The sequence below is a fragment of the Mesoplodon mirus genome, assembly GCF_964341445.2.
Source record: "Mesoplodon mirus genome assembly, chromosome: 5".
In the NCBI taxonomy this organism is placed as follows: Eukaryota; Metazoa; Chordata; class Mammalia; order Artiodactyla; family Ziphiidae; genus Mesoplodon; species Mesoplodon mirus.
In genome coordinates, this window is record NC_138980.1 from 44948040 (window position 1) to 44975255 (window position 27216).

A 27216-nucleotide genomic window follows, 5' to 3' on the forward strand; every position below is an offset into this window, starting at 1 on the left:
AACAAAACCTGGTACAGAGGTGGGTGGGTGTTATATAAGCTGCATTAGTTAGCTATTGCTGTGTAACAAATTGCAGCTAAAATTACTAGCTGAAAAGAGCAAACATTGATTATCTCTCAGTTTCTGTGGGTCACAAATCCAGGAGCAGCTTAGCTGGGTGGTTCTGGCTCAGGGTGTCTTGTGAGGCTGTAATCAAGGTGTCAGCAGGGGCTGTGATCATCTCAAGGTTTCACTGGGAGAGAATCCATTTCCAAGTTCACTCATGTGAGACTCTCCACAGAGCTGCCTTACATGACAGCTGGCTTTCTCCAGAGGGGGTGACCCATGAGAGAGCACCCAAGATGCTCTTTTTTATTTTTTATTACCTAATCTCAGAAGTAATATCCCATTGCTTTTGTTGTATTCTTTTCATTAGAAGTGAGTCACTAGGTCCAGCCCACACTCAAAGGGAAGGGATCATACAAAGGTGGGAAGACTGGGAGGTGGGGCCATCTTCCAGGCTGCCTCCTACAGAAAGTGTGTCAAGCTCTGTGCTGGGGACTCAGAGTGGACCCAGCTTCTGTCCTGTCCCAGGGGAGACAGAGCTGGTCACAGATATCCCCTGCCCCATGGAGCCCAAGGAAGGAGTGAAGACCTGCCATCCAAAAAATATATCCTGCGCTCCTGTTCTGTGCTTCCCTGACGGGAGACCAGGGCCACAGGAGCACAAGGTCCAACACAGTCTCCATCTGTGCTGGCCCCCCAACAGGGCCCACAGTTTAGTGGGGGGAAAAAGACCCCAAAGTTAAAAGGCAAGAAAGCAGACACGTGATAATTACAAGTGACTGATGCCGCTAGTGGTTACAAGTCAAGCTCTGGAGCCACACTGCCTGGGTTCAAATCCTGCCCCCACTACTGGCCAGCTGTGTGACCTTGGGCAAGTGACAAAACTATGCTGTGCCTCAGTTTGCTCATCTGTAAGATGGGACAAGAGAGTACCCATCTCTCAGGGTGGTTGGGAGGACTTGAAGAAGTCATGCTTAGCATAGTGCCTCACACAGAGGAAGCCCTGTGTAAATCTTGGCCATTCTGCCAGAGAGCAACAAGGTGGGAGGGTCTACAGAGACATAGGGTCAGGGGAGAGCTGTCTGACAAGGTGACATTTAAGCCATGGCATGATGAAAATGAAGAGCAGGGGAAGAGTGATCTGGGCAGAGGGTACAGCAAATGCAAAGGCCCTGGGGCTGGAATAAATACAAGTGTGTTTAGGAACAGCAAGGAGGCCAGTGTAGATGGAAGAGTGACAAAGGAAAGGACAGGTTGGGAACATGGTCAGAAACCTCATGTGGTCTAGATTCTAAGAGCAGCAAGGAGCCATGGGAGGGTGCTGAGCAGGAAAATTCAGCAAAGGGTCCCCTGAGGGAGGCAACATCATAAGGCGTTGCCAGGCAAAAGGAGGGCCAGTGTATTCCAGACAGAGGAAAGCAGCCTGAGCCTGACAAGGCAAGTTGATCTGGGGCCCAGATGAACCTATGGAGAGGTAGGGAGTGGCAAGTGGGCAGGGAATAGATTGTCAGGACATCAAGTACCCAGCTGGAGGCTGAGTCTTTTCTACTGCAGAGGATGGAGGTTGTGGAGGTTGTCTGAACAGAGAGCGCAGTCCAATCTGCATGTCAGAAAACCAAGGGCAGGGGCAGGGGCCAGGGCATGGAAAAGAAAGGTCAGGTTCTAGAAGGTTCAGAACCAGTCAATTTGCAGTGGAAGTTTTTCCAGCTGCACACCATCCCTGCTGCTCACAGAGCCTCAGTTTCTTCACCCTTACAATGGGTTAGTCCTCCCACCTCCCCATGGGCACCAAGACTGGCAGACCCATAGCAAGTGCTCAGGGACTTCCACATGGAGGCTGTTCCTGAGATTTGCTCCGGTGGTAATGCCCAGAAGCACTTATTTCACCCCAGGAGGACTCCCAACAGCTTTTCTGAGCAAGCCCCTAGAGATACCCCAGAGACCTTCCAAGGATGCCTGCAAACACCACCAGAATCCCCTCCCCAGAGATTCTCAGTCACCAGAGACCCCTAAGCAAATCTTGGAATACACAGCAACCTCTCCACAGACTCTGAACAACCCCCAAAGTCACGCACAGACCTCAAACTCTCAAAGAGCACCCCGACCACAGAGAGACCTGTAAATGGCCCTGAGGAGACAAACACCCTTCAAAGGCTCTAAAAGCCCTTTACACATGCCCCAGGAAGCCCTTTTATTCTCCCTGAGAAAGTCCCCCTGAGAACTCCTAGGGACCTACCGGAGTCCCTGAAGACGCCCTAGAGCCCTCCCACAGTCACCAAAGCCCCATAGAGACCCCCCCAAACACGCAGGCCTCCCAATCAGCCTCAGCTCTCTGGAAGTCCTACTCGCTGCCCTAGTACCCCCAAGTTGCCGTCCAGAGCCCTGAGGTCACCCACGCAGGCTCAAGGACATTTAAATCTACTCATCTCCCTCCAGGGAATCCCTCTAGATGTCCCCTGCTGGTGCCCTCAGAGTCCCCCAACCCACTCTTTTCAGGTCCCAGCCCCGCCCCTAGCCCCGCCCTCACCCAAACCCCGCCCCCAGTCTTCAAAACCTCCCCCCACCCAAGCCCTGAAGGTCCCCCACGCTGCCCTTCCAGCCCCCTCTTTTGGCCTCCCTGGGCGCTCAGCCCGCCCCCGACCCCAGCCCTTGTATCAGGCCCGGGCTGCACTCACAAGAGGTCCCGCCTCGCCGTTTTGCAGACGATGCGCAGGAAACGCCAGCCGCCGCCGCCTACGTACACGCCGAGCGCCACCGCTGTGCTCCAGGTCCACGGCAGTCCGAGCAACCACAGCAGCATCAGTGAGGCCACGGAGGCCGAACCCGCACCTGGAGCCCGCATCCTGAGGAGGCGGAGAGCTCTGAGGCCACGGCCCGCCCGGGCCCCGCCCCACGGCCAACCCAATCCCGCCCAGATGTCGCGCTCCGCTCCCGCTTGGAGCCGCCCCCCCATACCTGGGATTGGGCACGTCTCAGACAGGCTCCGCCCCATCCCAAAGTGGGCACAGGCCTCCTTGCTCCTAGCCCGGCCCAGGCTTTTCTGCCAATCATTAGTGTATCTCCACGCCCCCAGACACAGCTCTTCCATTCCGTCAGTCACTGGCAAGCCCCACGCCCATGCCTCGACTTAGCAGCTGTTCGCTGGACCCAAGCTCCATCCTAACGACTTGGCCCCCAAGCCTAGAGTCCACCTTGGCCCCACCAAGGTCCTGGGCTTTCCTCCAGGCCCCACCTCTATCCGCCCCACCTCCACTCGATTGACCCCGCCCCCAGGTTAGGTCTCCGGCCCCGCCCGTAAGCACAAGCCCCATTCCGGAGCCCCGCCCGCCCTGGACCAGGTTCTGCCCCTAGGTTAGGCCTATGGCCCCGTACACAAGCACACGCCGCACCCACTCTGGGCCGGGCCCAGAGTAGCTCAAGCCCCGCCCCCAGCCCTGGGCCTAGCCCGTATTCCCAGGCCCAAGTTCCACCCCGTTCACCGGCCCCGCCCTCAGGCTTTGGCCCAGTCACCACCCTCCGCCTCACTCCTAGCACCCTAGGCCCCGCCCCACCTGCCCTCCCAGGCCGGCTCTCTTCCGACCTGTCTGGCTTAGAACCGCTCTGCCGCACAGCCGCAGAACCGACGCCCGCCCACTTCCGGAGGCCACGACCATAGAGAGGCCACCCTGGCCAGAGTGACGACGGCCAACGAGACCCAGGGGCTAGAACGCCTGGTGAGGAAGGCGGCTGTCTCCATGACAACCAAACTTCGCCAGCCTCCCAGCTCCCCAGTCCTATCCCTGCCGGCGATTAGGAAACACGTGCGTCCCTCAGCCAAGCGGCTTGGCTCCCGGGCGCTCCCGGCTCAAGCCCTAGATGGAAACCAGAATTCCTACCCCGAGGGACTAGCAACTCTCAGTTCACATTCAGGGCCTACCTGTACTGGGTTCTTGCCTCAGCTTATTCTAAATCCAATCCCCAAAGCCTCTTCGGACTCCAGGGACCTGAGGAGTACTAAACTCACAGCCTAGGGGCCCCAGAATATCCAACCCCTACCTCAGTCTTAAAGATATATTCCAATGGACTTCCCTGGTGGCACAGTCGTTAAGTATCTGCCTGCCAGTTCAGTCGACACGGGTTCGAGCCCTGGTCCGGGAAGATCCCACATGCCGCGGAGCTGTGAGCTCCTGCGCCACAACTACTGAGCCTGCGCTTTGGAGCCCGCGAGCCACGGCTGCTGAGCCCACGTGACAGAACTACTGAGGCCTGTGCGCCTAGAGCCCGTGCTCCTCAGCAAGAGAAGCCACCGCAATAAGAAGCCCACGCACCACAGCAAGGAGTGGCTCCCAGCAACTAGGGAAAGCCCGCGCTTAGCAACGGAGACCGAACGCAGCCAAAAATAAAAAATATAAATAAATAAATTAATTTTTTTTTTAAAGATATATTCCAAGGACCCAACTAATCGCAAATCCATATCCCGAAATCTTGTCAGTTAAGTCTCACCGCAGCAGCCCAGGGAGGGCAAAATTCACACACCAGTTCCCTACCCTTCCACAGGAACTCCACAGAGTCCCTTATTTGCATCCCAAGGTCCTAAATGCTCACCTAGAGACCCTAAAGCCCTCCCCTTGATCAGGTGCGGGCCAGTGCTGGCCTCGCTGCCCACCACCCTGTTCCCTGGCTGACCTGGAGCCGCTCACAGACCCTCAGGCTTTGGCTGCTCTGTCGAGGGTTACCAGAGCTCAGGCAGTAGGTGGGCAGCGACAGTGAGTACAAGACAGAGGACTCCCCTCCGGGGCTTCTGCTTCTGCAGACTCCTGGGACCTGCTCTGACTGCGTTGTGCCCATGTGGGCTTCTGCTTTGGCTCCTTCTCTCCAAGCTCCCCTTTCCTCTCCCCCTCTGCGCACCCCACCCTGCTTGTTTTCTGCACAGCTTGGCCGACCTTCTCAGCACTCTCCTTGGGAGGCGGCCAGGGCCTGCTTCCAGCACCATTTAGAGGACAGGACCGGGCAGGCGCTCCCCTACACACACACACACACACACACACGCACGCACGCACGCACGCACGCACGCACGCTGCCATTGGTCCCTGCGGGCCACCTAGGGTGGGTAAAATGGAGATGAGGAGGCAGATCCGGAGGACAGGCCCAGAGCCAGTCACTGGTCCCCTACTTTCTCAACCGGGGGTCAGTGGAGTCAGGAATGCCCAGTAACTACAGCAGCACTCTTATCCTGCCAGGTAGCACTATTGTGATCACCCCATTTTACAGGTAAAGAAACTGAGGCCTGGAACTGTCACTCTAGCTGGAGTTGAGATTCATTCATTCACAAATGTGGGCAGAGAGCTTGCTCCCCTTCCTCACCCTCCTCCCCTTTCACTCTTCCTTAAACTTCTCCTCCCTCTTCTCCATCTTGCCCTGATTCCCCCTACTTCCCCCCTTCCTCCCTCTCTCCCCCTCCCCCTTCTCCTTCCCCTCTTCAAGGCCCCCCCTTAGCCTTCCTCCACTTCCCCTTTGCTCACCTTCTCCCCCTCCTCCACCCACTCCTCCTTCCCCTCCCCCCCTTTCCTCCTCCCCACTACTCCTCTTCACCTTCTTCCTCCATCCTCCTGCCTTCCCTCCTCCTCCCTTCTTCCTCTTTCTTCTTCCCCGCCCTTCCTCCCCTTCCCCCTTTCTTCTCTCTCTTCCTCCCTCCATCTGACCAAGTTTACTGAGCCCTGACTAAATAGTACACGTGGGGTCTTCCCTGGTGGCGCAGTGGTTGAGAGTCCGCCTGCCAATGCAGGAGACGCAGGTTCGTGCCCTGCTCCGGGAAGATCCCACGTGCCGCGGAGTGGCTGAGCCCGTGAGCCATGGCCGCTGAGCCTGGGCGTCCGGAGCCTGTGCTCCGCAACAGGAGAGGCCACAACAATGAGAGGCCCGCGTACAGAAAAAAAAAAAAAAAAGTACACGTGGGATTTCCCTGGTGGTCCAGTGGTTAAGACTCTGTGCTTCCACTGTAGGGGGCGCTGGTTCCATCCCTGGTCGGGGAACTAAGATCCCAAATGCCGCGCACAGAGATACAGAGATACTCTTCTCCTCAGTTAGCAATCCCCAAATCCCCAAAAAGGCTCTGCAAACCCAACTCTTTCTTAAGGTAGTGCCAGTACTCCAGCGGAGGGACCACTTCCCCGGCACTGACCCTGGCTGTTTTCAGTGATCAATGATCCCTTTTTACCCCTGTTTATCCTTTATTTATCCCTTTACATAGGGGCTTCCCCATACCCCCCAGGGACATCACACAACACATGGCAGCTTTAGCCCTGTTACCTTTCTAAGATCTGAAAAATTCCCAATTCCAAAAACGTAACTGTCCCCAGGGATTCCAGATGACTGGTTAAGGAACGGTCCTATCCCTGTTTCACAGGAGGGGAAACTGAGGCCTGGACAGGGGGACAGAACTCAGCTTTCAGGGCCAAAGCAGGCTCTGAGCCTCTCCAGTTGGGTGGCCTTGGGCAGGTCACCTCTCCCCTCGGCACACTGGTCGCCCTCTGGGTGGTAACACCCACCTCCCCCGCGCTCGCGCTGTGCAGAAAGGCTCACAAGGGGCTTCTGGTCTGTAGGGTAAGCAGGCACACAGTAGGTGGGGGGCACAGAATGATGGGTATCTCCCTTCCCCGGCTGACCACATGGGTCTGCAGGCCACAGCAAAGGGAGTTCTTGGAACTTTCTGGAAGAGCAAGAGAAATGAAGCACACGTTGAAATAAAATAACCGGAAGATCAAAGCATGGGAATTGCACTATCAGAAGAACATGAGCACCGTGTGGGAGGGAGCCATTTCTCTGCGCCAAATTCAAGTGCCCACTACAGTAGGGGTATTAGTTTATTGGGGCTGCCATGACAAAGTACCACAAACTAAGTAGCTTAAAACAACAGAAATGTATTGTCTCCCAGTTCTTCCTGAAGCCAGGAGTCAGAAATCAAAGGGTCAACAGCCTCATACCCTCTAAAAGTTCCAGGGACCCTTCCCTGCCTCTTCCAACTTCTGGAGGCTCCAGGCATTCCTTGACTTCTGGCCATATCACTCCTATCTCTGCCTCTATCTTCACATGGCCTTCTCCCTGTGTGTCTGTGTCCTCTCCTCTTCTGCCTCTTATAAGGACACTTGTCATTGGATTTAGGACCTACCTAGATAATCCAGGATGATCTCATCTTGAGATCCTTAATTTAATTACATCTGCAAAGACTCTTTTCCAAATAAGGTCACAGTCACAGGTTCTGGGGGTTAGGGCTTGGATATATCTCTTTAAGGGCCACCAGTCAACCCAATATAAGCAGGGTAACCAGTTAGAGCGGTGATTCTCAAGTAGGGGGCAATCCTGCTCCTTTGGACACTTGGTGACACCTGGAGACATTTTTAATTGTTACAACGTGGGACTGGGTGTGGTGGGGATAGGGGTGTTATGGCATCTAGTGAGTAGAGGCTAGGGATGCTGCTAAACGTCCTGCAATGTCCAGGACAGCCCCACACCACAGAGAATGACCTGGCTCCAACTGCAAGGGGGCTACAGTTTGGAAATTCTGGGATAGTTGAAAGGCCCAGTTAAGTTGGAATGGACTCTGCAGCCTGACAGACGTCATTTGCTGGGTGATTTCTCCCAGGCTCTGTGCTTCACCTGCAAAAGGGAGTAAAACCATACAGGCCTTGTAGGGCTGTTCTGAGCACACAAGCCTGGCACCTATGTTGACCTGGAAAGTAAAAGTTATTTTACCAGCAAAGATGGGTTTATGGGGAAATAGCATGGAATTACAATTCAGGACAAGCAACCTACAGCGAAACCCATAGACAAGTCCAACAACAACAATGACAACAAAAAGGAGAGGAACATTATTTTTTAAAGAAAAAGGAGGGGGGCTTCCCTGGTGGCGCAGTGGTTAAGAATCCACCTGCCAATGCAGGGGACATGGGTTCGAGCCCTGGTCCGGGAATATCCCACATGCCGTGGAGCAAGGAAGCCCGTGCGCCACAACTACTGAGCCTGCGCTCTAGAGCCCACGAGCCACAACTACTGAGCCCGTGTGCCTAGAGCCTGTGCTCCACAACAAGAGAAGCCCACCCAATGCAATGAAGAGTAGCCCCCACTCGCCGCAACTAGAGAAAGCCCGCACACAGCAACGAAGACCCAACGCAGCCAAAAATAAATAAAAATTAAAATTAAAAAAATTACTTAAAAGGAAAAAGGAGGAAGCTGAGAGGCATTGTTTGGAAGGAAAATCCACTGGAGAAAAGTGAGTGTTCAGGGTGATGAGAGTTTCTCATTGGTTGAGTTCCTGGGGTAGTTGATTTTCTGTAGGAGATGCGATGTACATCCTTTCTTCTGGTGCCTGTAATTGGTGATTCCTTACTATTGATGATTCTTCTGTTGGAGCCTGTAATTGACAGTTCTTCCTGTAATTGACCTTAAGTAATACTGCATGAGAGCTCCCCCTCTGGCCTCCCAGCTCCATTTTTGTGAGGTTTCCTTTTATTTTCATACCTTGTAAACATCTTAGAAGAGTTCTCCATTGTTGAGATGATTTTGCTTTCAGTAATCTCTTGAATTCACAGTAAGTTGGGACTTCCCATGGTTCTGGCAGAGAGAGGAAAATCTAACCAGGAAATATTAAACGCAATTGAAACCGCACACCTCAGATGGGACTCCAACCCACAGTCTCTGGCAGATGGGACTTGAACCCACAATCTCCCAGCTGAAACTTCACGCCTGGTCTCAGGGCTTACTGAAGTTCTTGTGTCTTGGTGCAGAGAGAATTCAACGAGAGGCAAAATGATAGGTAAGAAGTGGGGTGGTTTTCTGGGGGGCTGCGCCAGTCTTAGCTGCGGCATGAGAACTTCTTAGTTGCGCGGCATGCCGGCTTCTTAGTTGCAGCACGCGGACTTCTTAGTTGCGGCATCCGTGTGGGATCTAGTTCCCCGACCAGGGATCGAACCCAGGCCCCCTGCATTGGGAGTGCGGAGTCTTACCCACTCCGTACCACCAGGGAGGCGCCAAGAAGTGGATTTAATAGTATAGGACTCTTGTGAAGGATACAAGCAGGCAGGCAAGAGAGCTCTGCTTGTCCTGAGAACAAAAGGGGCTACATTTTCATAATCAAAGAAAAAGTAGGTAGGGAAGAAGACCCCCTTCTTCCTCATTCTTGGGTAGATGTCAAGGCTTACCTCATTAGCTCCTCCTTTAAGCTTGTATGGTCTAACTGGGACTGTCATAGCGCTACTTAAATCATATGTATTGGGTTGGCCAAAAATTTCGTTTGGAGCTTTCCATAGCCTCTTACAGAAAAACCAGAACGAACTTTTTGGCCAACCCAATACATGAGTAAAAAGGTGGTAACATATACTAAAATATGCTAGTTCATCTCAGGTTTCAGTATAATGTCACCTTTCCCCTAGTTTCTTTCACCTTTCCCCCAGTTTCTTTCACCTTTCCCCCAGTTTCTTTCACCTTTCCCCCATATTCCTCTGTAAGCTACGTGCAGGAATGCAGTTTTTCAGGGCAGGTTATCTTACAGACCTCACAAAGCCAAATGCAGGTCTTGTATCCATTTTTTCTGTGGTAGTGGCCTAAGTAAGTGTTTAGTTTCAAAATGTTCTGATTGTTTAGCTGCCAGATGACCTGGGCATTTCCTGGTTGGTGTCTAGTTTACGGTGATCTCCTGAAGTCCCTCTCTATCTATCTTCCCCTAGTGGGATTTCTAGCTGTGTAAGTATCTGACTCTATCCCTATCAGAATGAAAGGTGGACCCATCAGGGATGGGCCCACCCACAAAGCCTTGACAAGGTAGGTTAAACTCTTGAGAATGAGGATTTTGTGGTTTTCTTTTTTATTGTTTAAAGCTAATACTAAGTTTCTTTCCGTCTCTCACATCTCCCTAGGTCCAGAAAAGTCCTCAAGACCCGGTGTTCTGGTTACCTGTTGCTGTATAACAAATCACCCCAAACTGAGTGGCTTCATACAAGGCTAATCAACTATTTCTCAGGATCCCATGGGTTGCCTGTGAGACAGGCTGGGACCTGGGACCTGGGACCCTTTGCTGCAGTGCTTGCACCTGGACAAAAGTCTCCTCAAGCAACAAAATATTAGTACAAAGAAACTATAAGGGACTAAAAAGAACTGCTTGCACGCACAGCTGGGGCAAACCATGGACAAGATACAAAAAGACCAAAAAGCCCCAACTGCCACTTCTGAAGAGCTGGGAGCAAAAGCAGGGTACTGCGCATGCCCCCTGCACACACCACCACCAAAGGGTGGGCAAACCACCAAAGCCGCCCCTCCGGCCCAACCCCTGGACACACCCCTCCCCTCACCCTGTATAAGGAACCAGCTCGCCCCCACTTCAGCAAGCAAGCCAGCCAGGGAAACTGTTACTTGTTCTGCAAGTAGGGGCCTGCAGCAAGGACCCCAGTAAAGCCTTGCCTGAACTTCTTGTCTGGCCTCTGATCAATTTCTGTTGATTAAGGAGGCCAAGAGCCCTGGTCAGTAACACCTGGGCAGTCCCTCTGCCGGTCTCACCTGGCACGGTCACTGTGCTACATTCTGTCAGTGGCTGGGCTGGACGATCACACGTGTGGCACGTGTTGGTGCTAGCTGTTGGCTGGGCACCTAGCTCTCTTCCATGTGGCCTCTCAATCAATAGGCTAGAACACGTCGCAGGCCAAATCCTGCGCACTGTGGTCTAAGAATGGTTTTTACGTTTTTAAACGGTTGAAAACAAAATCGAAAGATTGATGTCTCACGACATGAAAATCCTATGAAATTCAAATTTCAGTGTCTGTACATAGAGTTTTATTGGAGCCCAGACACATAGATTAATTTACATATTGTCTAGAGATGCTTTTGCACAATAAGAGAAATTCAAAGTTGTAGCAGAGACTCTATGGCCTAAAACGTCAAAAATATTTACTCCCTGGTCCTTTACATAAAAAGTTTGCCAACCTCTGGGCTAGATCAGCTTCCTTACATGGGGCGTCTGGAGGCCACATTCCAAAAGAGTGAAAGTGGGAGGTGAGAATAAGGCTTATCCTGCGAACTCACACCTTCCACCACATTCTATCAGTCAAAGCAAGTTAGGAGCCAACCTGGCTTCAAGGAGAGGAGAACTAGTTCCCAGCGCTTGGTGGGAGAGGGCTGTAAAATATTGTGACCATGATTTTCACCCTTACTCACCATGGAATCTTAAGGTGGGCTGTTCAGACAGAATTCAGGAGGGCAAAGGGAAGAAAAAAGAGTTTATTCTTATTAATTTCTAACTGGAATTTAGCATGTTTTCTCATGTCCTATCAAAGCAGATATTGGGGGCTTCCCTGGTGGCGCAGTGGTTGAGAGTCCGCCTGCCGATGCAGGGGACACGGGTTCGTGCCCCGGTCCGGGAGGATCCCACATGCCGCGGAGTGGCTGGGCCCGTGAGCCATGGCCACTGAGCCTGCACGTCCGGAGCCTGTGCTCCGCAACGGGAGAGGCCACAACAGTGAGAGGCCTGCGTACCGCAAAAAAAAAAAAAAAAAAAAAAAAAAAAAGGCAGATATTGGCCAGCTCTATGACTTTGTCACCCGTGTAAATCAAAGATAATTTCACAGGACATCCTGGTCATGGCAGGCAGACACCTTGAAATATCATTTATGCTCATCTCGACTTAGAAATCATAGCTATTAATTAGTCGAGCCCTGTGATTTAGGATTACCGAATGCATTCATGAAGAAGCACGTATCTTTTTACATCACAATTTAACAAAATATTTTCACACCAGTATGTCAGTCTGTGTTTTTAATGCCTTAGCAGCTGTCTGCTGAGACAGGCCCATGAGCAGCTGGCCCCCTGCCCTCAGAGGTAGCAAAGAATCAGGTCGAGGTTAGGCAGATTAGTGAGGTTCTAAACTGGCCTCCTAAAAATTCCTAATCCTGGGACAGCAGCCAGCCAGCAGGCTCGGGGTCACACAAGGTCCTTGCGCCCTGTCCCCAGCACCCAGCCAGGGTTGCCATGGCCTGCCTGTTCTCTGGCCGTGTCCTGATCCGAAACAACAGTGACCAGGATGAGCTGGACACGGAAGCTGAGCTCAGCCGCCGGCTGGAAAACCGACTGGTGCTGCTGTTCTTTGGTGCAGGCTCGTGCCCGAAGTGCCAGGCCTTTGCACCCATCCTCAGGGACTTCTTTGTGCGGCTCACGGATGAGTTCTACGTGTTGCGGGCAGCCCAGCTGGCCCTGGTGTACGTGTCCCAGGACTCGACAGAGGAGCAGCAGGACCTGTTCCTCAGGGACATGCCCAAGAAGTGGCTCTTCTTGCCCTTCGAGGATGACCTGAGGAGGTGAGGTGAGAGGAGAGGTCAGGGAGGGCTTCCTGGAGGAGGGGCTCTTTCTGCTGAAAGTGAAGTATTTGTTTACTGACCTATCTGTTCCATCTGAAGTTGATGAGCACCTTCTGTGGGCCAATCAGAACAGAGAACTGGGGGGAGGGGCAGGGGAAGGGTACATATGCCCATTTCCAGCTCCCTGGGGAGTTTACAACCTGGGAAGGGGGGAGCACAAACGTGAAACAAAGACTCAAACACTCAGATAAATGCATAATAAAGAACTGCAGTAGTTCCCAAGGACAAAGGGAGGATGTCATGTGAAAATATCATGGGGAGACCTTGCTGAGATTTGGGGGTCAGGGGATGCTTCCCAGAGGAAATGGCTTTAAAGAGAGACACCCCCACACACACACCAAGGACAAGGAGGATAGGAGGGTAAAGAGTGAGGAAAGGGAAGGGTTTCCAGGCAGAGGACATAACCCAAAGGCTCGGAGGATTTTAGAGAAAGAACAGCCAATTCAGGGAACAGTAATACCAGGAGTAAGAAGGCAGCTTGTGGAGCAGCGCCCCAAATGCCACCTAATGAGTGTGGATGTGATCCTCAGAGTAGCTGGGAGCCATGGAGGGCACTGGAGCTGAGAGAGAGAGATGGTTGAGTTCAAGCTGTCCAAGGAGCTGCCCAATAAACTGTGTGATCGTTTGTGGCTATTTGCAAACTTTCCCCTTTTCAACAGTGAGACTTTCATTCTTTTTATTTATTTATTTTATAAATTTATTTATATTTTATTTCCTTATTTTTGGCTGTGTTGGGTTTTTGTGGCTGTGCGCGGATTTTCTCTAGCTGCGGCGAGCAGGGGCCTACTCTTCGTTTTAGTGCCCGGGCTTCTCATTGCGGTGGCTTCTCTTGTGTTGGAGCACGGGCTCTAGGTGTGTGGGCTTCAGTAGTTGTGGCATGCAGGCTCAGTAGTTGTGGCTCACAGGCTCTAGAGCGCCGGCTCAGTAGTCGTGGCACACGGGCTTTGTTGCTCTGCGGCATATGGGATCTTCTCGGAACAGGGCTTGAACCCATGTCCCCTGCATTGGTAGGCGGATTCTTAACCACTGCGCCACCAGGGAAGCCCCTCATTCTTTTTAAGCCCCAATTTTTTTACTATGAAAAGTTTCCTGCAAGCCGTGTGGCATGGCCAAAGGAAAAAAAAAAAGAAAAATTTCAAAGATACCAAAAAGTTGGAAGGAGCACACAATGAAACCCTTGGGCATTTTTGCCATTTGCTTTATCTCCATGCACGTGGAGTTTGTGCTGAACCATTTCAAAGTGAGTTGCAGACTTTGTGACATTTTACTGATGTCATCAATTTTGTTACAAAACTTAGAAGTTTCTGGTCATGGAGACCTTCATCCCCACCCAACATTATCAGAGTTGGCACACTTGCTCACTCCCACAGCCTTCTGCAGCTGAGGAGGTTCTTTTCCCCAAATGGTGAACATTCCCCCCCCCCCGGGGGGAAGAAATGCCAGCTGTAAGGGCATCATAGCCAAACACTGACCTTGTTTGAGGCAGGGTCCTCTCAACAAAACCTTCACCCAGGCAAGTGTCCAGACAGAGTGAGCGAGTCCCCACCCCCTACCCCTCCCACACACAGGGTTGCCAGATAAGATACAGGACACCCAGTTGAATATATATTTCATGTAACAATGAAGAATTTTTGAGTATAACTATGTCCCACGTAATGCAGGAACATACTTATAAAAAGTTATTTGTTGTTTACATGAAGTTCAAATTCATTCACACAGGGTGTCCTGTATTTCTAGTTGCTAAGTCTGGCAACTTACTCCTGTGGGATTTTGCAAGTATCAATACTATGTGTCTCTGTAAGGAGGCCTGGAAAAGGGCCACCCAAGAACCCCGTGGGTGGAAGTTAAGAATCATGGGTGATGGCCCCAGTCTGGTAGCCTACTTGACTTCAAGATGACTGTGTGGGGTTTTAGCCTAGATGGGAGATTTGGTCTAGGGGTCTCCTGTGGATCGCTTTTCACTGGCTGTCTCTCGTACAGAAAACAAAATCAAAGACTCCTTCCCATGGCCCTGCAGGGCCTTTATGATCAGTGCTGCGCTCCAATCTCCCTCTGACCTTCAGGCTTTTGCACCAGCTATGCACTCTGCATGGGAAAACTTTCCCCAGTTCTCCCCTTCCTCTTCCCGCAGATTTCAGCTCCAGGGTCACCTCCTTATAGAGAGGTCCTCTCTGACCATAAGTCCTTTACTCAGTTTAGTATCTCTTTATGAAATCTGTCAGTGTTTATTCATTCATCCCACACACATTTCCTGAGCATCTACTCTGTGCCCGGCACTGTTTCAGGCACTGGAGACACTCGTGAATCGGGACAGAAATCCGTGTCCTAGTGAAGCTACTTTCTATGGTGGGAGAAAATGACAAACAGGAGAAATAAACTATGCAGTGTGTTGGATGCTGAGAGCCGCACATCAGCAGAGAGAAAGAGAGGCGTTGAGATTTAAGCTTAGGTGTCTGCAGCATACAGGGTCTTAATCCGCAGATGTCTGGGGAGAGTGCTCCAGGCAGAGGACATGGCCAGTGCAAAGGCCCTGTGGTGGGAGCATGTCTGGGGTGTTGGAGCCAAAGCCCGGAGGCCAGTGTGGCCTGGCCTGTTCTGGTTCCTGGGCATCCCCAGAGGCCGGCATGGGACAGTGCACACAGAAGGCGCTCAGTAAGTACTGGGAGAAGGGATGTGGGGCTCCTCCGCATAGGGTCAAGGACGAGGGTCCGACCGGACTGACCTGCCCGCCCCGCAGGGACCTCGGGCGCCGGTTCTCCGTGGAGCGCCTGCCGGCGGTCGTGGTGCTCAAGCCGAATGGGGATGTGCTCACGCTCGACGCGGCCGACGAGATCCGGCGCCTGGGCCCTGCCTGCTTCGCCAACTGGCAAGAGGCGGCTGAGGTGCTGGACCGCAGCTTCCTGCTGCCAGAGGACCTGGAAGACCCCGCGCCGCGGAGCCTCACCGAACCACTGCGCCGCCGCAAGTACCGAGTGGACCCGGCTGCGCGGGGCTTACGAGGCCTGGGTAGAGGGGGCGGCCCCGGGCAGGAGGGCGGGGCCGAGGGCGGGTCAGTGGGGCTGTTCTGACCCCTGGAGGGGTGGACCGGACTGGGGGTTCCATGATGAAACCCCCAAGAGGAGGGAGGGGGCGGGGCCGGGGCGGAAGCGAGCTGTTTTGATCCCTTTGGTGGGAGAGAACAGACAGGGGCGGGTCTATGAGGAGTCCTTCCCCCGCCCCGGGGTGGGTGGGGCTAGGGGGTGGGGTCTGCTCTGAACCCTCCGGTAGGAGAGAACAGACAGACAGGGGCGAGTCTGTGATAAGCCCTCATCCCACCCCCACCACCTCCCGGTAGTGGGCGGGACCGGAGGGCTGTTCTGAGGCCCCATGGTGGAAGGCTGACGGTTAGAGCAAGCAGAATCTCTGATGAGCCCCAGCGGGTCGGGAAGTGGGGGCGGGGTGAGGTGAGGGGACCATTCAGAGTTCAGGCCAGGAGGAGGGAGGGGACGTAGCGTCAGGCCGGAGCCGCGGGCTGGGGAGGCGGTCTGTATTCTGAGCCCAGCCCGAAGAGCAGAGGGGCGGTGAGGGTGGAGCTCCTCTGAGCTCCCCGGATGCAGAGTAAAGGCCGAGAAGTGGGGAGCAGGAAGGGTCTTTTTGCGGCCCACTCTCCACACCCTCAGGATTGATCGAGGGCGAGGAGCTGTGTAATGAGATGGCGGGGGAGAAGGAGCGCGGGACCTGAGGTAGTTCGGACGCCCCCACCCCCGCCACAGGTGGAGGGTGAGACCTAGCGCAGGGCCGATGACGGAGGTTTCTGTGTGAGGCCTCCCTACCGCCCCCCTCCCCCCAGGACCTGGCAGACCTAGGACCTGTCTTGGTTCTCCAGCGGCATGTCTGAGCCTTCCGGCCGGGGTGGTGAAGCAGGGAGAGCTTTTCAAGGGCCTCTAGAAATATTTTTAAGACTTGGGGACGAGGGGTGGTTACAAGTTCCAAAATGGGAAAATGCAAACTAAAATCAAATGATGGTGCTGAGAACGCTCGGCCCACCGTGCACTAAATGGCGTTGTTCACATGCTTCATGCGCAAAACGACAGCAACCTTTTAACAACAGATTTGTAGTTTGCACGGGATGCAGTTCAATATTTGGTGCCGTGTGCGCTGGGTCCAGGACCTTCAGCGAGGGCTCAGAGACTCCCTGTCCCTGGTGAACCCTGAGGATTCACGAGGGAGACAGCAGAATATAGAAATCAAAAACTCTAGTCTGGAGCCCCTTCCCGGCTGTAGGACAGTCACCTCCCCTTTCTAAGCCTCCTTTCTTTCCTCTGGAAAATGACAATAAGGCAAGGTCCTACCTGGCAGGTCAGCCAAGGACCCAGAGCCGGAGCTCGCTCCGCGCACGAACCTCTTCATTTTGCCTCTGGCGCCGCCTGGCGGCGAGATGGGGAGGCGCGTCCTCGGGGCGGGGCCAAACATGCAAATGAGGTGCAGTCCACACCTGTTCCCAGTCTCCGGAAAGGGTGTGCTAGGAGGGCGGTGCGACTCCGGGATTTGGGAGGCCCTAGAGGCCTAGGGACTGGACAAGTGCCTCATTTCTTGCTCACCCCTAACCCCCAATCTCCAGGTGAGGAAATTGAGGCTCAGGTCGGTGATGCCACCTGCTCTTGTTCCAGACACATCTTGCCCTTCATGGACCTTAATTAGGCCTGTCTGTGAAATGGTTGTGTTAAACCCTGTGTGATAATGGCTCTTAAATTCTTAGGTCGCTGGCTCACCGACAGCCTTTAAAAGAAGTTAAAAAACATCCTTCCCGAGAGCAAACCACAGGACACACAACCCATCAATATCTTTACTATTATTTCAGCCAACACGGAATGAGAGTGGCCAGGTTTTGCCCCCTGGGCAGTGAGGTAGGGAAGTCCGCTCCCTGTCCTGTCGGGCTGTGTGATGTGGGCAGGTCACTGGCCGTCTCTGAGTCTCCCTCCTGGTAGATAGGGATCAAACCTCCCATCCCCATCTCTACTCCTGCTTGTCACAGCTAAGGTGAGGAAGGGACAGCTTGGCGTCTGGCCAAGGCAGACAAGATCACTCTCAGAGTGTCACCTACAGAGTGTTGCCAACTTGCAGGGTTAAATTTCCAAACTGAAGCCAGACACCCCCAAACCAGAGAATCACCCCCATATTCAAAGGGGGTGTCAGGTCGTGGTATCTGTGACACTGACCCCCCCAGCCTCCATCAAATAATTGTGAAGTCTAAGAGAGGGCTGTAATGACCTTTGGCCATTGCATGGAATTGTCCCTTTATTTGGCTGGTTTAGCGTGTGTTTTCACCTCCTCCCCAGAAGGGCAAGCTGGACCTGCCTTTGTCACCACTGGGTCCCCAGAGCCAGGGGGGCACAGGTCCCCATCAATGTTTGTCGAATGAATAAATGCCACTCTTACATCTGTATATCCCCAACAACCAGAACAGAGCAAGGACTCTGTTGCAAACAAATCACTGAGCCCCAGCTATCCCAATGTGAGACTTTTTCTTACCTGTAAAACATGGAAAATTCACTCAACTTTGGCGATGATGAAAAAGGCTGGGTGTGTTGGGCCAAAGCCTGGTGAATAAATGAATGAATAAACTGGTTCCTGTTATAGATGAGGAGGCCCAGAGAGGTTAAGGGATTTACCCAAAGCCACACAGCAAAGGAAGAAGCCACCTGTTGCTGAAGGGTCACCCTGTCCTCTCCCCTAGGGTCATTTTACCCATCAGGCACTGGGCTGAGGGCTCAAGGCCCACAAACTTTTCCCAGAGGACCCCAAAATTTTGAAACCTGAAAAAAAATGGCTCCCCAAATTAGAGAAGAGACCTGGAAATTCAAAACCAGTGGGATCTATAACATTTCTGTGAAGCAATATAAAGCAGTGGGTGGGAGCCAGGCTGTCTGTGTTTGCTGTGTGACCTAGGGAGTTACTTAACCTCTCTGTGTCTCAGTTTCCTCATCTGTAAAGCCTAGGTGATGACTATGCTGTCTTTCAGGCCCAAATGCATTAAGACAGAGCCCTGCTTGCAGGAGGCCATGTCGACCTCATTCACTCTTATATTCTGGATCTATCAGGAATGTGTTAACTTTGAAACCATTTTAAGTTTTGATATTTCAAACTTTGCAAGAATTACAGAGCAGGAGTACAGAGCGATCCGTTCACTCATGCATGCAACAAGCATTTATTAAGGGCCTACTGTGTGTGAGGTGCAGACCCAGACACAAAGGGGACACAGCAGTGGACACTTGAAGCAGACATTCTGCGGTCTGGAGCAGCCACCCCTCCCCCACTACCGGGCCACACATAGTGGGAAAATTGTGTGCTGCCAGAGATGTAAAGTGCTACAGGAAAGCAAGAAGGCAAACGATCCAAATGAGTGAAGGATATGAAGAGACATTTCTCCAAAGAAGATACACAAATAGCCAACAAGGGCATGAAAAGACACCCTACTTCAGTGGTTATTATGGAAATGCAAATCGAAATTGCAATGAGATACCCTTTCACACCCTGTAGAATGGTTATTAAAAAAAAAACCAACAGAAAATAACAAGTGTTGGAAGGGAAATGAAGAAATTGGAAGCCTGGTGCACTACTGGTGGGAATGTAAAATGGTGCAACCGCTGTAGAAAACAGGCAGTTCTCCAATAAGTTAAATAGAGAGTTACCATGTAACCCAGCCATTCCACTCTAGGTATAGACCCAAAAGAAATGAAAACAGGACTCAGACAAATCGTTGTATGTGCATGTTCATAGCAGCACTATTCACAATCGACAGAAGGTGGAAACAATCCAAATGTCCATCAACAGATGAATGAGTAAAGTAAATGTGGTCCACCCATACAATGGAATGTTATTCAGCCATAAAAAAGGAATGAGGCATGGGCATATATACACTACCAAACATAAAATAGATAGCTAGTGGGAAGCAGCCACATAGCACAGGGAGATCAGCTCGGTGCTTTGTGACCACCTAGAGGGGTGGGATAGGGATGGTGGGAGGGAGGGAGATGCAAGAGGGAAGGGGACATTTGTATATGTATAACTGATTCACTTTGTTATAAAGCAGAAACTGACACACCATTGTAAAGCAATTGTACTCTAATAAAGATGTTTAAAAAAAAAAAGGAATGAAGCACTGACACGTGCTACAACATGGATGAGCCTTAAAACCCTTATGCTCAGGGAAAGAAGCCAGACACAAAAGGCCACATATTGTCTGGTTTTCTTTATATGAAATGTCCAGAAAAGACAAATCCATAGAGACAGAAAGTAGATTGATTTGTGGTTACCACGGGCTGAGAGGGGGGAATGGGAAGTGACTGCTAATGGGGGAGGGGAGGTAATGGAAATTCCAGAACTAGATAGAGGTGATGGTTGCACAATGTTGTGTATGTACTAAATGCCACTGAATTGTCCACTTTCTAATGGTTAATTTTTTTTTTTCTTTTTTTTTTTCGGTACGCGGGCCTCTCACTGTTGTGGCCTCTCCCGTTGCGGAGCACAGGCTCCGGACGCGCAGGCTCAGCGGCCATGACTCACGGGCCCAGCCGCTCCGCGGCATGTGGGATCCTCCCGGACCGGGGCACAAACCCGTGTCCCCTGCATCGGCAGGCGGACTCTCAACCACTGCGCCACCAGGGAAGCCCCTCTAATGGTTAATTTTATGTCATGTAAATTTCACCTCAATTTTTAAAACTTAAAAATAAATAAATAATATCCCCCAAAATGTGCCGTGGGAAGAACAAAGGCTAGCAGCGAAGGACAGGTGTGCTGCTTGGGGAGGGGGTGCAGGAGGGCCTCTCTGAGGTGGCTGACGTTTCTGAAAAGCCTTGAAAGAAGGTGAGCAGAGGGGACATTCCAGCCAATTGCCGGATCCGCGGGGAGAGACCACATATCAGAGCGAATTATTTAAAAATTCGTTCAAGTTTCTTTTCTTTCTTAAAAGACAGCAATGAAACAGGTGCTTGGGGCAGCGGGAGGGGAAAATGGGGCACTTGAATGAGTTTATGGATCTGTGAGGCTCTCTGGATCCTGCCACTGCGCCCTTATCCCACGTGGGACCGCCTCCGCCCCTTCTTCGCCCCTCCCCTCTCCGGCCACGCCCCTCCAGAACTCTGAGGCCAGGAGCTGTCGCTCACAGAGAAAGAAAAGACTTTGTCTCAAGTTTTCCCAGAGCTTTCTCGTCCTCACCGCGACTGGCATCCCGAGCCCTCTGCGGCCCCGACAATATTCAGAACCCCCCCCTGCTGCCCCGCCCCCTCTGGACCGCCGAGGGCCCTCGGACGCCCCTCAACTCCCCTGCCCCCTAAAATCTCTTTGATTCCTCAATTGTCCCATAGGCCCGCAGGACCCCTCCATGGCCAGGTCGTACGGCGGCCGGGTGCTGGCCGCGATGATCCTTTTGGGCATCCCCGCGGCCGTGCTGGCGGCGCTGGGCGCGCAGCTGCTGTTCCAGCTGCAGGCGGGCCGCGCGGAACTTCGAGGACCGCGAATCGACGGGGTGGGCCCGGAGCTGGGCGCCGGCCCTGGGCTGCCGGAGGACGCGGCCGGGGCGCTGCTGCCGCTGGCAGCCGCGCTCGCCGCGCTCGCCCTGGTGCTGGGTCTCACCTGCCTGCTTCTCGCCGCGCTCTGCGGCCACCTGGGCGCCGAGATGGCGCGGGGACCGGGCCCCGGCAGGTAGGAGGACCGGCCCCTCTGCCCGGCTGGGGGCTGGACAAGCCCGGGGGAGCTGCTGCCCTTCTCTGGGCCTCAGGTTGGGGGAGAGCTTTCCTTCCTCACTCCCTCCATCCATCTTTCCCTTCCTCCTTTCTTCCATCCCTCCCTCCATCTCTTTCTCCTTCTCTCCATCCATCCCTCGCTCCATCCTATATTTGTTGAAAATTTACAGCAGGTACAACTACAGCTGGGACCCCCTTTTCAAAGATGTGGAAACAGGCTCAGAGAGGGCCTGGGGTCAGTTAGCCCTAGTGTTGATAGCGTTTGTCGTTCCTAAGCTCTAGGTACCCCCCACTTAATGTGGATTAGCACAGTGAAGCCCCCCTGGGTGGCTGGTGCTGTTATTATCTCCCTTTTTAACAGTGTGTTAAAAAGAGTTTGCTCTCTCTAGGCTGCCAGGATTGGAAGGGGGTGGGCTGGATTTGAACTTGAATCTGGTAGAGCCAGAACATGTGCCCTGGCCCTGGGTGGGGTTCCTTGTCAGGCACCTGAGCTCAGGGATATGGGCACTGGACAGGGTGGCCGGCGGGTGCATGTGGAGTGAGGAACCTTCCTTGAGCCAAGGACTTGGCTGTCCCATATCTGAGTGTTTCCTTCCAGGATTCTGGGGGAGGGGAGCTGGGATCCTTGTCCAAGATTCCATGGATTTGAGCGGATGGGAAATTCCACCATTTGATCCCATCCGAACTGTGCACCCTCCATCTAAGAGTTCAAGGGGTGCTGAAAAGCATGCGTTCTGTCAGTTGACAAATATGTGTTGGACACCTGCCGGGGGCTGAGCCGAGCATTGGGTATTGGCGACCCAGCAGGAACCAGGCGGACCTGGACCCACCTTCATGGGGACACAGATAATGAAGATACAGAACATATCAGTAATGTCCGATGGTGATGAATGCCGGAAATGGATGAAAATGGGGTGATGTGGTGCAGGAGGACAAGGTGGGGGATGAGATGGAACCATCAGGGGAGGTCTGTGTTGAGACTTGAGGGAGGAAAGGAGGCAGAAGATCTGGGGGACTGTGATCCAGGCAGAGGGAACAGCATGTGCAAAGGCCCTGGAGCAGGAATGAGCTTAGGGTGTTAGAAGGTGATAGAGGTGATTGGTGTGGCTGAAGGGTAGATATAGAAGATGAGGGCCAGGAAGTGAGTGGTACTGGATTTTTTTTTTTTTCTGCATCCTGTGGCATGTGTGCTCTTAGTTCCCCAACCAGGGATTGAACTTGCCCCCCCTGCAGTGGAAGCACGGAATCTTAACCACTGGACCACCAAGGAAGTCCAAGAGGTACTGGATTATATAGCGCTTCCTGTGCTGTGGTGAAGACCTTGGGTTTACTCTGACTGAGAGAGTCGTGAGCCAGGAGGGATGTGATCTGACTTAAGTTTGAAAGAACCCACTGTGGCCACTGTGCAGAAAAGGGGTCAGGAGGGGAGTTGGAGGGCAGACCAGGGAGGAGGCCATTTCCATGGTATTGGTGGGAGGTGAGTGATGATGGAAGCTCTCAGAGCTTCCTTTTCCTGATCTCACAGGACTGGAGAAGGGCATGCACACAGCGGAAGCACTTAGCAAGGGGCTGGGCTCAAAACTAAGTCCTCAATCCATGTCAGCTTTTGGAAATCTGTTTCTGTTGTCACTGATAACAAGTTAGCCTCAGTTTTCTCACCCCCAAATAAGCTTATGGTCTGTAAAATAATGGAGGTCAGATGTTTAGCAAGTGTCTGTACACAATAGCTGCTTCATTAGTGTTGGATGTTCGAATGGACTGATGTATATGGATGGGTTTTGGGGGAGGGGAATGGAATGGATAGTGACTGGATGGATGAATGGACAGATGGTTGGTTTGCTCGATGGATGGTGACTGGGAGATAGACGATGGATGGATGGGTGGGTGGGGGATGGATGGATGGATGGATGGATGGATGGATGGCAGATGACAAATGGATGCATGGATAATGATGGGTGTTTAAATAAATGGGTGGATGGATGAACAAAGCATGGTTAAATGGATGGATGACTGTATGGTTGAATAATTGATGGGGACGGATGGATGAATGAGTTGGGGGATTGATGAGTGGACGGCTAGGTCCTCACATAGATCTCCAGTTCCCCAAAGCTGGACCACTCCCCCTACCTCTCCTCCCCAGCCTTATTCCACCAGCTCTGCCTCCTGAGCCCATTTTCTTCCTGCCCCCCTCCCTGCCAGGTCTGACTGGTTTCTCTATGACTGCCGCCTCCTCAGACACGTGGCCCTCGGCCTCTTCTGTTGTGGGGTCTCCGTCTACTTAGCAGGTACGTGCTCAGGATAGAACATAGGGTGTAGGGCCCTGGGTTGGGGTGACCAGGGGTAATAGCCCCACAACTGGGGTCAGCTCCAGAGGCAGCCTGCCCGTTTCACTCTTGGCTCTTACACTTTAGCCCATGGCTGGCATCTGATCCCAGTGGGGATTCCATAAATGGCAGTTGTCTTCAGAACACTTCTGATTCATCAGTTTTCTACATTTGCTTTGAATAAAAGTTTCCAAGTCCTTGGTGGTTTCTGGAGATAGTGTTTCACAGGTTGGCCTTAGCAAAAGCTGTTTTGCTCACAAATATCTGAATCCAGCTCAAGAAGGGCTTAAGAAAAAAAATACGCTTCATAAACCAGAAATGCAATTTTAAATCCCAAAACATGAAGCAGAGTAAAAACTAATAACCTGAGTGCCAGAAGGACACACTGCACTGTCTTTCCTTCCCCGACTTATAACTTTTCTTTGATCAACATTCTCTCAACCACACATGCTGGTAAAGGAATCAAATCATCACCTTTCTTAAAGAGACTCCTGACATCTTGTATTTTGTTCTAATCTTGAAAAATATGTTGCTGGTTCTGGAGACTCAGCGCTGAATCATACATAGATCCTTGGCAGCCCTATAAACAACCTGTTTCACTGGAAGAAAAAAAAATCAGCTGACGAAAAACAAAGGATTTGCTATTACTGACTTTCCTTAGTACCACAATAGAGAAATCGAAGTTTACAAGATATATTTAAAAGATATATTTATGAGATATGAGCCTAGGGTTCATTGTGGGAATTTGTATGTACAGTGCAGTGAACCCTGCATAACTCTTGTTGTTTGACTTCATAAAATGCCCTGGATTTTATTAAGTGTGGAACTTCCCTGGCGATCCAATGGTTAAGACTCTGCGCTTCCACTGCAGCGGGCGTGGGTTCATCCCTGGCCAGGGAACTAAGAACTAAGATCCCACGTGTCACGTGGCCAAAAACAAACAAAACAAACAAACAAACAAAAATGCTCGGGATGTGGGTTTTTTAAAAAGGAGAGTGGATGGAGTGACTCGTGTATCTGAAAAGATCAGGGGTTATTGGCCTCAGGTGTGGCTGGATCCAGGCACTCACATGAGGTCTTCAGAAATGCTTCTCACTTCATCTCATCACCTGCCATGCCCTGAGAAAGATGCCTGTCTCTGTAAGCGCTTTCAACACAATACCTATGACCTCAAGCCTTTACATAAGCCAACAAAAATGTTGGAGACTTGGAGAATAAAATATTCTTATTCTAAAATACAAGAAAACTCACAAAGGGCAAAAAAAGGTAACTATGTCAGCCTCATTAAGCATTAAATTAAGATTTGTTCAGCTCCCATTTAGATTCTTTTTGAGGATAGGTGACCTCACTCAGCAAGAATTCCTGAGCATGTCCAGTCAATCATTCATTCATTGCTAACCAGAGCCAAAATAATAGTTATAAAGATCTTTCAAAAGTGTTTAGAGGGCTTCCCTGGTGGCGCAGTGGTTGAGAGTCCGCCTGCTGATGCAGGGGACGCGGGTTCGTGCCCCGGTCCGGGAAGATCCCATATGCCACGGAGCTGCTGGGCCCGTGAGCCAAGGCCGCTGAGCCTGCGCGTCCGGAGCCTGTGCTCCGCAACGGGAGAGGCCACAACAGTGAGAGGCCCGCGTACCGCAAAAAAAAAAAAAAAAAAAAGTGTTTAGAGCAGGGACTTCCCTGGTGGTCCAGTGGCTAAGATTTTGTGCTCCCAATGCAGGGGGCCTGGGTTCAATCCCTGGTCAGGGAACTAGATCCCACATGCTGCAACTAAGACCCAGCACAGCCAAATAAATACATAAATAAAAATATTTTTTAAAAAATGTTTAAAGCAAAAAAAGTCCTTGGCCTCGCCTTAATATATCAGACATGATGCATTGTGGCATCTTTAAAAGCAAGAGTACAGAGCTGGAGAAAGCATTAAAACAGCCCACAAAGTGCCAAGAAGTCCTCCATCAGCTCTGGGCTTCTCTCCTACCAGTTCCCTAATGGCTGCAGTTAGAAAATAACCCTGTCCTCATAGGCCAAGCGAAGGTCCCAGGGCTGACTCTGACTGGCTGAGCTTGGGTCATGTGATAGCCATGCACCAATCACTATAATCAGGGGAAGCAGTGCTCTGATTGGCCTAGGACCATACATGTCACTGATGCCAGAGTAGTGGGTCAGTCCTTCTAGACCAGTGACCAGGGTAGGGGTAGGGACTGGACCAGCACTTCTCAATGGGGGCTGATTCTGCCCCTGAGGGAACATTTGGCAATCAACATCTGGAGACATTTTTGGTTGTCATGATAGGGCAGGGGGAGGATACTACTGGTATCTGGTGGATAGAAGCTGCTAAATGTCCTACAATGCACAGGACAGTCCCCACCAAAAAGAATGGTGGTGCCAACTGGACGTCGGACAGGGCAACAGAGAACCAGTACAGGTCCTCAAGGTCAGGTCGCCAACTGTCTTTTTCGTTTTTTAAGATTTTTTAAAATTAATTAATTAATTTTGGCTGCACCAGGTCTTAGTTGTGGCATGTGGGATCTTTTTAGTTGTGGCATGAGGGATTTTTAGTTGCTGCTCCTTAGTTGTGGCATGCGTGTGGGATCTAGTTTCCTGACCAGGGGTGCAACCCAGGTCCTCTGCATTGGGAGGGCGGAGTCTTACCCACTGGACCACCAGGGAAGTCTCCGCCAACTGTCTTGTTGTTCAGATCAGCAAACTGAGGCCAGAGAGGGACTGTGATTCACTCAAGGTCAATCACAGAGATTCAGAAAGCCTGAGATCTGAGTTGTTTCAATCGTGGTAAAGTACACATAACACACAATTTACCATTTTATAGTAAAACAGATGTGATGATGATGTATTTGTCGGGTGTGAAAGGGTTAGATGAGTTAGTCTATGTGCCTATCATAATGTACAATTTTCTATAACTGCTCTCCATTTGGGGGAGCTCTCCCAGGGGTTGGAGAACAAACATTGAATAAGAGTCGTTTCCTTCCCCAGCACTGTCCATCTACGCCCTGCTTCTCTTCGAGATCGAGACGGGTGCAACAGCTGCCTCCATCCTTGGCTTGGGTGCTCTGGTCCTGGTGGCAGCGCTGACCCACACTCTACTCCGGGCCGCCCGGGCCACCCGCCGTGGCCTCCATGAGCTGTCCCCACCGCACTTTGAAGACGACCCTGTCTGCCCTGCTGAAGTCTCCAAGGCCAGCCCCAGGGCTCAGCCCCAGCAGGGTACCCATCACTGGACCCCCTACTCAGCCTGCCCAAAACCTGGGGACTCCCTCAGATCCATGGTTACTGCCACAGCACCTGCAGCCATAGGGGGAGGCCGAGAGGGCAGCCTGCCTGCATTCCGCATGCACCGGACACTGTCTGCCAGTGAGGGGCACTGGGAAGAGGTCACGCATGAGATGCGCAGCATCCTGAGCCACAGGCCAGGGGGTTCGGGGAAGGACTCCACTCTGGTGTGAGCCCAAAGACCAAGGATAGAGACCTAGTGTCAGGCAGCAGGAAGAGGACTCTTGTAGAGATAGCTCCAGGCTCAACCACGGTAACAGTATAATTTGATTTCTCTCTCAGTTCACAGCATCCCTGACTTGTATCCTCAAGGTTGCCTCATGGCACAAAATGGCTGCCAGGGCTCCAACCTTTACCTCCTCACGCAGAGAGAAAGGTAGAGGCCAGGACTTCTCAGGAGATTTTGGAAGTTTTCCTGGGATGCCTTGGGACACTTCTGCTTATACCCTATTGGCCAGAACA

The 27216-nt window shown here is 52.0% G+C and overlaps 3 protein-coding genes across 5 annotated transcripts in view; 2 read left to right on the top strand and 1 right to left on the bottom strand.

Moving 5' to 3' along the window:
- SLC27A1 (solute carrier family 27 member 1) overlaps positions 1 to 4844 on the bottom strand; it is a 30901-nt gene extending 26057 nt beyond the window's left edge. For 2 of the 3 annotated variants that reach the window (XM_082621393.1, XM_082621392.1), the window contains exons 1-2: positions 4711 to 4844; positions 2721 to 2888 (exon numbers count right to left, since the gene is read on the bottom strand). In XM_082621393.1, the coding sequence (XP_082477519.1) occupies positions 2721 to 2887 (167 nt within the window). In that variant the 5' untranslated portion in view covers position 2888; positions 4711 to 4844. Of the gene's footprint in view, positions 1 to 2720; positions 2889 to 3000; positions 3139 to 4710 lie in introns of those variants that run through there. The other variant, XM_082621391.1, reaches the window with a different exon arrangement.
- A 6715-nt stretch (positions 4845 to 11559) lies between these two features.
- NXNL1 (nucleoredoxin like 1) lies at positions 11560 to 16143 on the top strand (the record flags this gene model as incomplete). The annotated part of the gene is made up of 4 exons (XM_082623248.1): positions 11560 to 12362; positions 15160 to 15471; positions 15757 to 15860; positions 16082 to 16143. Exons 1-4 carry the CDS (start codon positions 12037 to 12039, stop codon positions 16141 to 16143), a joined length of 804 nt encoding a protein of 267 aa, XP_082479374.1. The 5' UTR covers positions 11560 to 12036.
- A 4641-nt stretch (positions 16144 to 20784) lies between these two features.
- TMEM221 (transmembrane protein 221) lies at positions 20785 to 26927 on the top strand (the record flags this gene model as incomplete). The annotated part of the gene is made up of 3 exons (XM_082621262.1): positions 20785 to 21104; positions 23345 to 23430; positions 26458 to 26927. 3 exons carry the CDS (start codon positions 20785 to 20787, stop codon positions 26925 to 26927), a joined length of 876 nt encoding a protein of 291 aa, XP_082477388.1.
- Between the last annotated feature and the right edge of the window lie 289 nt (positions 26928 to 27216).